At 46.1% G+C, this 13,177-nt stretch overlaps 1 protein-coding gene across 5 annotated transcripts in view; it reads right to left on the reverse strand.

The window, feature by feature from the left end:
- The window catches only part of RPS6KA2 (ribosomal protein S6 kinase A2), a 440,283-nt gene that overhangs the window by 102,323 nt on the left and 324,783 nt on the right, over positions 1–13,177 (reverse strand). For all 5 annotated transcript variants that reach the window (XM_023223586.2, XM_023223589.2, XM_023223591.2 and 2 more), the window contains one exon: positions 7,252–7,333. In XM_023223586.2, coding sequence (XP_023079354.1) covers positions 7,252–7,333 — 82 coding nt within the window. The remainder of the gene's footprint in view (positions 1–7,251; positions 7,334–13,177) is intronic.

Below are 13,177 nucleotides of genomic sequence, written 5' to 3' on the forward strand. Positions count from 1 at the left end.
TCCCCACATCCCTACTCAGGAGATCTAAATAAAACCTCAACCAGGAAAGTCCTAACACAGGTCCAAAGCCAAGCAGTCTTCGTGGAGAAAAGGGCCGAAGGTGAACACAGCTTACACTTCCCGAGACTTTGCTTGAGCCAGCAGCACTCCGCACACTCTAACGAGGGGGAGCCTCACATCGGCAATGATGTGGGGCAGGTAGTATCTATTAATACATCCTATCTCACTTTCAGCAGGGGGACACTGAGGCCAGGAGAGGCGCCCCAAGATGGCACAGCTCGCGGGGTTAGAGCTGGACTCGGCTCCAGGGTCTGGACTTGGTGTTCCTGGCCCCTGTATCAGGGATTCTCCATGTTGGTAGCACTCTGGCAACATCAGTGGAGGCAGCTTTCATGAATTCTCATGCTCAGACCAACCAACTGACAGTCCCCCAGAGGGAGATGTATAAAATAAATCTTGTGAAAGTCCCCCAGGCCATTCCAGCTTGCAGCTGACGATAACTACTGCTCCATACAATACAGCCCGTCTCTTAAGATGTGTGACCATCTCTGTTTGATGAAGATGACTCCTTGGTTCATTCTTGGTTTCACGGTTGGGAATATGTTTCTTTGCAATACATTCCTTTAAATCAAGTTCCCTTACAATACAAAGTGGGGCTATTACCCTTTGGAATTCATTTTATGTGGAATGCATTATATAGAATTGTTACCTGTAATAACCCCATGATGAGTCACGAATGGGGAAGCGTTGTCGAGCTAAAGGTGTTAGCTCGACAAGTTAAAGGTGTCGAGCACATTGAAGGCGTCGAGCACATTGAAGGCATCCTTAAGTACTGGGGCGATAGGCAGCACCACTGGGTCGACAGGCAGCACCACTGGGTCAGAGGGAGAGGAGCAAGGTTGCAAGCGCACCCCAGCAGCGTGGCCCCTGCAGCAGCTGAGCAGAGGACCTCCCTCAGAAATGACCCGCCACCTCTGTAAAGGAAGGAGGCGGGTGTCCAATGCTCCAAACTTGTTTGAAAATCAAATGGAGCTGTCAGAAGCCATTATCCTCCGAAGTGAGCTGGAAGGAATCCCACAGACAACCCTCACTTCCAGGCACAGGACGATCAGCCCCGGTTTGGAGAAATGAGCTGGAGTTTCAAAACGACTTCTGCAGGTCTCCCGCCCCCTTTCATTTTTCTTTTTCAAAACATTTGACTATTCACGTGCCTGGCATCTTCCCCAGACGGCCGACTGGGCTTTCACTGTTTTGCTGTCAGCACGTGGAGAGCATCCCTGCAGCTGTTACCACGCGTTCCTTCTCTCTCCTTGACGTTCTTCAGGATGATTAACGATCTCACAAACCAGGGATATTATGAGGGTGGAGAACGGGTTAGGAGATAGTTGAACAACTTGAGCTAATGGAACGCTGGGGTGTTAGAGCTGAGACAAACTTGGAGGTCCCTTTGTGTCAACTCTCTTCTTTCACAGATGAGGAAGAAACAAGAATCTAAGGTTTTGGGCCAGGAGGTGTCCTTGCCCAGGCTAGTTAGTGCCAGGCCTCCTCTCCACATAACTCCGCTGCATCACGGTTAGATCCAGGGACCTAACCTACTTTGAAGTATGCAAAGTATTATTTGCAAAGCTTTTCTATTTTTCTCTTCAGAAAATAAATTCCAATGAAATTTTTGGGAAAAAAATCTATTTTTTAGTGATGGATCACTATGGAAAGCTGAAACAGTATAAGATGTAAAACAATGATTAGTTTTAAAGCTGACTTTTAAGGAGCACAAGGAAACAGAAATGTTTCTATTCTTCTATGTTTATATGGCTTTTTTTTTTGACAGGGTCTTGCTCTGTCACCCAGGCTGGAGTGCAGTGGCACAATCACGGCTCACTGAAGCCTTGAACTCTTGGGCTTAAGCAATCCTCCTACCTCAGCCTCCCAAGTAGCTGGGACTACAGGTGTGCGCCACCATACCCAGTTAATTTTTTGACTTTTAAATTTTTTGTAGAGATGGGGTCTTAACATGTTGCCTAAGTCTTGAACTCCTGGGCTCAAGCAATCTTCCCACCTCTGCCCCCTAAAGCGCTGGGATTACAGGTGTGACCACCACACCCAGCCACATGGCTCATTTTCATAGTATAAAAATAATTTTAGCTACTCAAGCATATTGTTCCAAAATATTTTAAAAATAACTTTATATTACAAAAAGTTAGATATATTTTATTTCTGTTGAAAACTTGCAGTAATAGAGTATAGGGAAGAAGACAACAGCTAGCCCCAATCCTGTAAGTCAGGCCTTCACTTTGGCATGTTTGCTCCTGGCACAATGTCCATCTCGTGTGTGCACACACCTCACTACTGCTCAAGTCACTCTTACATTTAACAATACCATGATCATTATGTACACACAGTTTTATATCAAGTCTATTCCATGTAACTGTGGATCACGAGCCGTTTCTCAAGGACACCGTGAATTGGATTATAAACAGCCGTGAACACTTGCATCAAGGAGAGTGAAGTCGTTGAGATGGAGAGTTCTGCACTTGAGCTAAGAGGTCAAGGTCAGCCCTGATGGAGTCCAGGCTTAGTGACGACTTAAACAGAGAGCAGCTTCCCACTCCTCCATTCCACTGCATTCCTACAGAGCAGGATGAGCAGGCACAGATTCCAGCCACACTCCCACTTTGCCTCCCTTTCCTTCAGTGGCGGGAGAGGGTGAGACCAACTTTGAAGGGAAAGAAGGAACCACTACGCTTGAAGGAGAAAAGAAGCTCTTCTGGGTCACTCCTGGTGCCCTGGAGAGGTGAACATGGAACTGGCTGATGGACAGTAGGACAGTGTGTGGCCGAGGACAGGCTGGAGAGCTTCCCGCATCCACCTGTCTTTGTCTTAAACCACAGAAAGATGCCTCATCTGTGTTTGAGAGCAAATCTCAATGCCTCGAAGATGAAAGAGTGGGTTTTAGGAAAGGACTGTATTATCCAGCAGCTGTACATTTTAAGAATAACAGCTTTTTGGAGATATAATTCACATTCTATAAGATTTGCCCATTTAAAGTGTACAATTCAATGATTTTTAGGATATTCACAGAGTTGTGCAACCATCCCTACAGTGGGTTTTAAAGCATTTTAATCACCCCAAAAGCAGCTCCAGACCTGTCTGCACTCAGTTTCCACCTCTCTCACCCCCCAGCCTAGGAAGCCACTCATCTACTGTCTGTTTCTAGGGTCTGCCTCTTCTGGACTGTCATATGAGTGGAATCTTAACTTGTGCAGGTTGGTGCCTGGCTGTTCTCGCTGAGTGCACTCTTCCCAGGCTTCACTCGTGTTGGCGTGTGCACCAGTACTTTATTTCTTTCTATTGTCCAATATAATTCCGTTGAATAGACAGACACTTTATTTTTCCATTTCCCAGATAGTGGACATTTGAGCTCTTTCTGTTTTTTGGCTACTGTGAATTGGCTGGTGCTGCCATGAACATCCCTGTGCTAGTTTCTGTGTAGACAGCTGTGTTCATTTCTCTTGGTGAACCACCTAGGAGCGGACCAGTGAGGTCGCATGGTAATCTCTGGTCAACCTTTCAAGAAACTGCAAGAACAGTTCACTGTGTCGGCATTCAGATGATCCTGCACTAACAAATGTCTAATTTAACTTCCTATTTTGAAGAGGTAACTGTAACTGAAGAGATTATTTTATTAAAAGTTAGGGTCACAAGGTCAAAACCTGCTTTGTTTTCTGTGTATTTTCTCATCAACACAGAACAATTATTGAATATTTTTTGAGAATCTTGAAATATTTGATAACGTTCAAATGACAGTTTTAGAAATATTGTTATACCTAAAATAAAAAAAAGTTCACTCTATGAACTCCCATTCACGATTGCTTCAAAGAGAATAAAATGCCTAGGAATCCAACTTACAAGGGATATGAAGGACCTCTTTAAGGAGAACTACAAACCACTGCTCAACGAAGTAAAAGAGGACAGAAACAAATGAAAAGAATATTCCATGCTCATGGATAGCAAGAATCAATATCGTGAAAATGGCCATACTGTCCCAGGTAATTTATAGATTCAATGCCATCCCCATCAAGCTACCAATGACTTTCTTCACAGAATTGGAAAAAACTACTTTAAAGTTCATATGGAACCAAAAAAGAGCCTGCATTGCCAAGACAATCCTAAGCAAAAAGAACAAAGCTGGAGGCATCATGCTACCTGACTTTAAACTATACTATAAGGCTACAGTAACCAAAACAGCATGGTACTGGCACCAAAACAGACATACAGACCAATGGAGCAGAACAGAGCCCTCAGAAATAATGCCACACATCTACAACCATCTGATCTTTGACAAACCTGACAAAAACAAGAAATGGGGAAAGGATTCCCTATTTAATAAATGGTGCTGGGAAAACTGGCTAGCCATATGCAGAAAGCTGAAACTGGCTAGCCTTCCTTACACCTTATACAAAAATTAATTCAAGATGGATTAAAGACTTAAATGTTAAACCTAAAACCATAAAAATCCTAGAAGAAAACCTAGGCAATACCATTCAGGACAAAGGCATGGGCAAGGACTTCATGACTAAAACACCAAAAGCAACAGCAACAAAAGCCAAAATTGACAAATGGGATCTAATTAAACTAAAGAGCTTCTGCACAGCAAAAGAAACTACCATCAGGGTGAACAGGCCACCTACAGAATGGGAGAAAATTTTTACAATCTGCCCATCTGACAAAGGGCTAATGTCCAGAATCTATAAAGAACTTAAACAAATTTCCAAGAAAAAAATCAAACAACTCCATGAAAAAGCGGGCAAAGGATATGAACAGACACTTCTCAAAAGAAGACATTTATGCAGCCAACACATGAAAAAATGCTCATCATCACTGGCCATCAGAGAAATGCAAATCAAAACCACAATGAGATACCATCTCACACCAGTTAGAATGGCAATCATTGAAAAGTCAGGAAACAACAGGTGCTGGAGAGGATGTGGAGAAATAGGAACACTTTCACACTATTGGTGAGACTGCAAACTAGTTTAACCATTGTGGAAGACAGTGCTGTGATTCCTCAAGGATCTAGAACTAGAAATACCATTTGACCCAGCCATCCCATTACTGGGTATATACCCAAAGGATTATAAATCATGCTGCTATAAAGACACACGCACACATATGTTTATTGTGGCACTCACAACAGCAAAGACTTGGAACCAATCCAAATGTCCATCAATGATAGACTAGATTAAGAAAATGTGGCACATACACACCATGGAATACTATGCAGCCATAAAAAAGGATGAGTTCACGTCCTTTGTACGGACATGGATGAAGCTGGAAACCATCATTCTGACCAAACTATCGCAAGGACAGAAAACCAAACACCACATGTTCTCACTCATAGGTGGGAATTGTACTTGGACACAGGATGGGGAACATCACACACTGGGGCCTGTCATGGGGTGGGGGAGCGGGGAGAGATAGCATTAGGAAATATACCTAATGTAAATGACAAGTTAATGGGTGCAGCACACCAACATGGCACATGTATACATATGTAACGAACCAGCAGGTTGTGTACATGTATATTTCAACTTGAAGTATATAACAAAAAAGTTCACTCTAAAAAGCATGGGTTAAATTATGTTACAATTGATAACACTGAACTAAAAACTCAAGTGCCTATAATAAACTAGAATGTCCCACCTAAGACTTTTGTGTACCTAAGAATTACTGGGACATCTTGTTTGACAAGTCATATATCTAGGCCTTGTTTCTAAGAGATGATGATTCAATAGGTCAGGAGTGGGGCCTGGATCTGGCTCTGTATTTGTAACAGTCCCCTCCCCACACCCAAACACACAGACAATTCTAATCAGGTCTAGCCAAAGTGGTCAACTTCTGCATTTTCTTACCATTGGTTGTGTTGATAAATGTCTACCAGATTTCTCTCCCCTACAGAAAATTTCTCCTTAAGTCCCACGGACCTTCTAATTCACTTGGAAGAGTTCTTTTCCTCCTTTGTATACCTAAGTGGTTTAAAGTCTGTACATATGTGGTCTATGCATTTTTTGTCCTTATTGTTGGTGACAGGTCCTTCCCAACATACATCTCATTTCCTCGGCTAGACGGCAAGTGACTTGAAGGCAGAGAATGACATATTTGTACTGCTCGGGACACTGTTGCAAGACCTGATAATTCAAGTGCTGCCTTGACATCTCCAAGCCTCACAGGGCCCCAAGACCTCCGCCTGAGCTCCCTGCTCTACCAAGTGTGCCCCCGCTCAGAGAGAAAGGCTCCCTGCCCTGCTGGTTTCCCCATAAGCTGAACCAGCTGCCCCTATCCAGCACCCACCCTAAAAGGCTTCAGTTCCCTGCCAGCCCACAGAATCATTCCAATAAGCCAGCCACACCTTCTGCAGGAACCAGGGGCCACGTGACCCTCCTGTTCCTAGGAAGCCTGTCTCTCACAGTCTTGGCACCTAAGTGCAGCCCCCATGGGGCCCTGTGTGGCACGGGGTGCCCTCCTCCCCAGGGGTCAAGTTTATGTAACTAATAAGCTGCTGTCAGTTCATTTGTCCAGTGCCCGGCGCTGTGTGTTCAATCATCTGGCGCTGTTTAGGGCGGGGGAGGTTCCCTGTCTCACCAACGGAGTGAACAGGAGATGATAGGTGCCCAGCTAGTGACGGGCTCAATGACTGTGAGCCTGGAACGGAGATGTTGGATCACATCCTGACTCTAATGCTGCACTCGGTGCTCATCCCTCCCTTGCAGGATGGGCATGCAGAGGAGCTGGGCAGACACCGGTGTTTCTCATGCCCAGCCACTGGGTCAACAAAGGAAAACAACCCAACCCAACCCAACCCAACCATGAGTCACGTTGTATTTAAAAGCAAGTGAGGCCGTTGGCCTTTCAGTTTCGAGGCTGGTTTGTCAGGCCCCATCCAGCCCAACGGCCTGCTCGCAGCCTGCTGCTCTGCTTTCCAAATGCCACTCCACGGCAGAGCATATGTGGGAGAATGGTATTTACGCAATACAGCTCTTATCTGACAATTGTGGAAACTCTGCAAGGATATTTGAAATATTCATGGAAATGTTTATACTGTTTATTATCAATCAGAGACATCAATCAGAGTGCTCATTTAGAGACATCTTCAGAAATCGTGAACATTCAATGGAATGAACATTTCCTCAAATAACGGAGTAGAAATTGCAGTTACCTGTCCTCAGAAGCAGCTGACCCTTCTGAAGCCCTTACCTTTTAGGGTGGCTTTCTTAAGGACCTTCATGGCGTAGAGCTGCCCAGCATCCGACCCCTTCACCTTCCTCACCAGGAACACCTTAGCAAGAGAAAACGGAACATCAGAAACCCGTAAGACTTCAAACTCGCTTTCCTTATTGGATTTGACAAGGGGATACACGAGGAAGTTTAGAGCATTTTCAATAAAACAAGTACGCTGTAGAAAATCTAAAATTTTCTCCAACATCGAGGCTGCCGGAAAACGCTCAAGTTCCTATAGCGCTGCGGTGAACATCACTGTGTGTCTGTATGAAGAAGCGTCACTTGTTTTTGGTATTGGTAACTTTGCATTTTATATCAGAAATACTACCACCCCTTATTTTGAAGACCAGCTGTTTGGAAAAGCAAACAGGAGTTTTAAGGGAGATCCTTTGGTTTGAGTATCCCTCTGTAAATCCCTACTGAGACACGGCGCTGAAACGTATTACCAATCACACAAGACAGGCTCTATGCGATTTTCAAGAAAAGCTACTTTCTCTTACTTGAACTGTCTTCACCCAAATTTTAGCTGTGAGTAGCTTAAGAGTTCCTTTCTAATTGGCTCTTAAATATACTTATGGATATTTGACAATACTTTCCGAAATACATGTTGATGTGTATCACTGAGAAAAACAACAAAAAAAGGTAATTGAGAGCTTGAGTTTAAATTTGTATTAGTGGTTTTTCAACAAACTTAGTAAACTGGAGTTCCTTTGTATAAAAAAAATTTTGCATGCAAATTAAGAAAATAGTACTTGATTTTCCTAAAAGTGTTTTCCAGTAGATGCAAACAGCTGCTTGCATGATGGAGACGACACAGGCACACGGTGCACTGGTGTGGCCGCCCACGCACTGTGGCTGGAGGGCCGAGGTGGGGTGGTTCCTTCTCAAAACATCTCCTTTACTAAGCCTCAAAAAGCCAGAAAGACCGGCTACTATAGATGCCTTTGAGATGTGCTAGTTCCATGGAAACTCCAGGTGGCCCAAGTGAGCATCCGTGTGGAGCAGCAGCCTCACCTGCTGTGGGCAGAGGGACATGGCCAGGACTTTTGCACTCTTGGCTCCCCCGAGACTGGAGGGGCAACGTCTAGACATTCACTGAGTGCAGGGGCTCTAGGAGCAGGGGCTGCCGGGGCAGCCAAACTGGAGGGAGACCAACCAGCATCAATTCTGTAGGTACAAATAAAGAGGGACCGGGAAGACACAAGGTCCCAGCACAGGCACGAGGATTCACGGAGTTGCTATATGAGTGTCACGTTCTCACCATGTGCCCCTGAAGTGACTCCTGACCTCCCTGCTGCCCTGCCATCCATCCCGATCACCGTCATTACTGAATCACAGTCCCTCCCCGGGGGGAATCTTCTAGACAATGTCCATGGGAAAGCGCCCCTAGCCCCCCTACCCAGGGTGCAGGACAGTACAGCTTCATCCTGTGCGATAAAATGCTGCCTCTCAGACCCGATTAGGTCCCAGAAAGTCACAGACACACCCTCCTCTTCCGGGTTGTGGACTATACCATCATCAACAGTTAACATTCATCTCTGGGAGATGTAGAGACAGAGAGAGTGTGTGTGTGTGTGTGTGTGTATGTGTGTGTGTGTGTCTCCCCAAAGCTGGATAAACAAGCTTGCGATGCAGACCTGGGGCGATAGCTGGGGCGTCACTCTCACACGCACTGTGGTGGGAGACACAGGCACAAGCCCTTCTTGGGGCTTGGGGTCCCATGGCTGTTGCTGGCACACCCACTGTAGCCCTGGAAGTTACTGTACATGGAAGGACTCTGCTCATGGTGCTCCCTCTGTGTAGTGGGCGAGCCTCCTGACGGGCAGGTAGAGATGTGAAGGCAGTGGTCTGAGGACAGGAGTTTTGCAGAGATAAAAACATTATTGCTTAACTCTTGAGATCTTCTGTTTTGAATCACGGGAAAGTCACATGCCATGCACAGTTTTAGCTTCTATCTGATGCAACTCCTTTCATTTCTCCAGCCCGTCCGTGTGCCTAATGTCCCCAGGTTGACTTGGTTAGTGGTGCTGTGGAGATCGGGACCAGCCAAGACAGTGCAGGGAGGAGGCAGGCGCAGCCCAGGAGTCCAGGAGCTGGGCAAGGCTGCGTGAGCATCCCGCTGCTGGAGAGGCCACACTGGCAGAGAGGAACCTAGGTCCCAGAAAAGACCAGGGGGCAGGGGGTGGAACAAGGGACAGTTGTGTTTGTGGCAGGGACGCCACATTTTTCCGGCATCCTGCAGGTAAGTTGGGCAGTGACATCAGCGAGGGCAGGAGTGTACCTTCCTGGCCTAGGCAACGAAGAGCAGGTGCAAAACGTTGCAGCTGCTGCTCCCTGCCGTGGCAACTGTGGACACCTAGTGTGGGACAAACTCGGCAACCTGGTCACTGAGTCACTGTGTGGAAGATGGAAGCCACGGGTGGCTGCTCCAGCCCATGGTGGACTTTGGTTGGGTGACAGATAAATCTATCCATTCCATTACGGCAAAGCTGACACGTTAGCTCCCAAAATGAGGCATTCTTTTTTTTTTTTTTTGAGATGGAGTCTGGCTCTGTTGCCCGGGCTGGAGTGCAGTGGCCGGATCTCAGCTCACTGCAAGCTCCGAATGAGGCATTCTTATAATCAGAAAACAAACGGCCAGGTTCAGCGGCTCACACCTGTAATCCCAGCACATTGGGAGGCTGAGGCAGAAGGACCTCCTGAGGTCAGGAATTTGCAACCACCCTGGGCAGGACAGCAAAACCCCATGTCTAGTAAAAATAAAAACTAGTTGGGTGTGGTGGTGCGTGCCCGTAGGCCCAGCTATTCGGGAGGCTGAGGCGGGAGGATCACTTGAGCCCAAGAGTTTGCAAACAACAAGCTCCTTCTTTCAAAAAGGGAGAACTCTGAAGAAAAAGGAAGCAAGGTACAGGAAGGATTTGTGTTTGGATGGTCCGGCCTTTGGAATATCCTGAATGGGTCTGTACTTTCTATACCTCTGCACTCAACCCCTAACCCATAAGAAGTATGACTGTAGAAACTCAAAGGGCAGAGGAAGCCCCATTCCACTTAAGTCTGAACTGAAGACCAAGTCCGCATGGGGCAGCTGCCGGTTAAGATTTGGTTTAAATGATGTCAAATTTTGCATAGGTCTTGACACATGAAACTTTTCTCTCTTGTATGTCAGGCCTTAAAGACGAGATGACCGATGGTCACGGCTAGTGTTCATGCTTATCTGTTCTGAAGAGAGAATTCTACTTTTGCTTTTTAAAAGAACGGGAAAAACTCCATCCTACCAATGTCTGCCAAGCTTCTCTGTGGCGCCAGCTACTGCGAATTCCTGCAGCAGGTGCTGCCTGACTCACAAGCAGAGGACCCAGCAGAGGGGAACGGCACCTTGAAACGAGCAGCAAAATACAGCAAAAAATGCAAAAATGATATCAGTAATGAGTGCGGCAACTTGCTGGTCTGCAGCAGGGATCTTGATCCTTGGGCGCCGTGCAGTTCCCTCTCCCTCTCTGCTGTCATTCTTGTCACTGAAGATTAATTTTAATGTAGTGGAAAAAGTTCCAAAACAACACTGTAACCTTGAGCTAATGCAGGCACTGGGTCTTTAATACTTAACCCAGTGGGTGCTGTGTGTGCCCCCTCATTTCATTTTTAGAACTGCCTCTCCAGCAGCTTGGTGTGCTGCATTGCAAAGACTCTGCGACCTGGCAACAGGTGTGATGTCACTCTGAACTGCCTCACAATGTCATGGATCACCGTGATCTGCTGATTCTCTCAGCAGAATTTTCAGCTCTCTCTCAGATCCTTTGAGCAGGAGCCAAATGCCCGCGTGCACTTCCAGGAGTTTTGGGTAACAACTGCCCCCAAAAGGAAGACATTTAAAGACCTGTTCTTATCATGCTACCAGCAAAGTCATAGAAAGCAAGGGTGTTTTTAAAACTTTGGTTTGGTTCCTTTTTAGAATGCAGGAATCATAACCTACAGTTCATTCTCCAGAATATTTTAAAGGAAAAGAGGTTTCCTATGCTACCCCTGGCACTTATGCAAATAAGGAGCAGGTGAGGAGGTGGGACCAGGGCAAAGCCACTTTCCCAGCCCGGGGGTGGTTCCCACAACCTCCCTCCTCTGAGCTCTCAGGGCACATTGGGTCTGCACCCCTCATTTCAACACTGAACAAGCTTCACCATCTTTCATTGCTTTCCTGACTCAAGCTTGAAATTGCTTTTCATTTTGAGGATAAGGCTCTTTTCTGTGCTTTTCTCTGGTCCCAAGCACCATCCATGGACCTGCTCTCTAGATAGCAATGAAATCATGATGGCTTTGCCCTGCAGGACTGAGCTCAGAGCTCAGAGACGCCTCCCTGCTGGTGGTGAGTGCGGCTGCTGCCACAGGAACAAGCTTACTACGGCTGACCAGGCAAAGAGCAGGGACTTCAGAGAGCCTAATCGGCTCACACAGGCAGGCAACGGGACAAGTCACTCGATGGCTCCTGGCGCAGTCTGAAGTCAGGAGCTGGCATCAGTGCAAAAGTCTAAAGGGAAGAAACTGCATGTCATCCATTTCTGCGTCTCCAATGTTATCATTAAATAAGAGAGAAAGAATGGAGTGGCTCAGTGACAGGCGACTATGAGCCCTGTTGAAGGACTTGGCTCCCAGGCCAGGCCTGCCCTGGGACGTCACGTCCAGATTCACGCCAGGTCTTTGCTCTTTGGAGTGGAGGCAGGAGGTGGACACCTGAGGAGCAGGTGCTTTCTGCAGAATGAGGAAATTTAGTGTTGTCCTTCTGTCCCTGGTAGGTGCAAAAGGGAAGACGACTCTTGCATAAGGTTGTGTTATTTGCATGTAGAGAGGAGGAATACAGTAACGTGGGGCATTAGAACACACAGCTTCTCCCCTTCTGGTCATCAGTTCTGCTTAAATTAAAAAAACTCACCACAAACAAATCGATGTGGACAAATACAATTTGTATCTGTGACTCTCTAGTGACTTATATTAGCTCCAACCTTCCCTGGAAATGTCTAAGCAACGTTTTCGAGAATAATATCTCTTCTTTCCAGAATCCAGCTCGCATTAATCCATGGAGCAGACCTAAGCTTCCCTTCCCACGCCAGCCCCAGCCTGGACCTGCTGCCCCACCCCCACACCAGCTCTGGACAGGCGTTACCAGAGTTGGCCCATTCCGTAATCCCTGGAGGTCAGACACCCCTGGGCACTGCCACTATCTCATCCTTCTCTTTCCCCTACCTACTACTGTTCTTGAAACTTTACTTTTTTATTCCTCATATAATAAAGACACAAGTAAAGATAAAATTAGAAGTGGTGGCTGGAAAGGAAAGGGACAGAGTGTTATGAACATTATCATTCCAAAGGGATTCTGCCAAACACCATGATTTCACTTGTTTTCCAAAACATGTTTTTTTAAAGCAAAATTAAAATTCAAAATTTGAAATCTGGACGAGGGAGCTGGAAAAGCCTTTCTCCTTTCATCTTTAATACCCCAGTTTTCTGAGGAGGACATTGGTAAGATTCAATCTGTAACAGAGCCAGTCAACCAAAGCCCCCCAGACACTTCCTGGGTCTCCCCTGTGGGACGGATTCCAGCACTCCTTCCCTCCAGATAAAGACGATTCGGCCAATTCTCTGCTTCCACAGGTGGAATCTGTTCTCAAGAAACAACACATGGGCAGCACCCTTGAAAGGTGGAAAAAGGAAAGAATGCTTGCTTGTCTCTGTTCATGGAGAAAATCATGGAGAAAATTACTCTCCTCTCTCTTTTTTCTCTACATTTCTAATTAATAGTGAGGCATTCCACTACCACATTACACAGGCTCTGCCTTCTGTGATTTTGTGCTTTTTGGTAATGGCTATTTAACATTGTGAGAAACTGAAATCTTCATCCCCCTATTTCATAAAT

This window comes from Piliocolobus tephrosceles, chromosome 5, assembly GCF_002776525.5.
Source record: "Piliocolobus tephrosceles isolate RC106 chromosome 5, ASM277652v3, whole genome shotgun sequence".
NCBI classification, from domain to species: Eukaryota; Metazoa; Chordata; class Mammalia; order Primates; family Cercopithecidae; genus Piliocolobus; species Piliocolobus tephrosceles.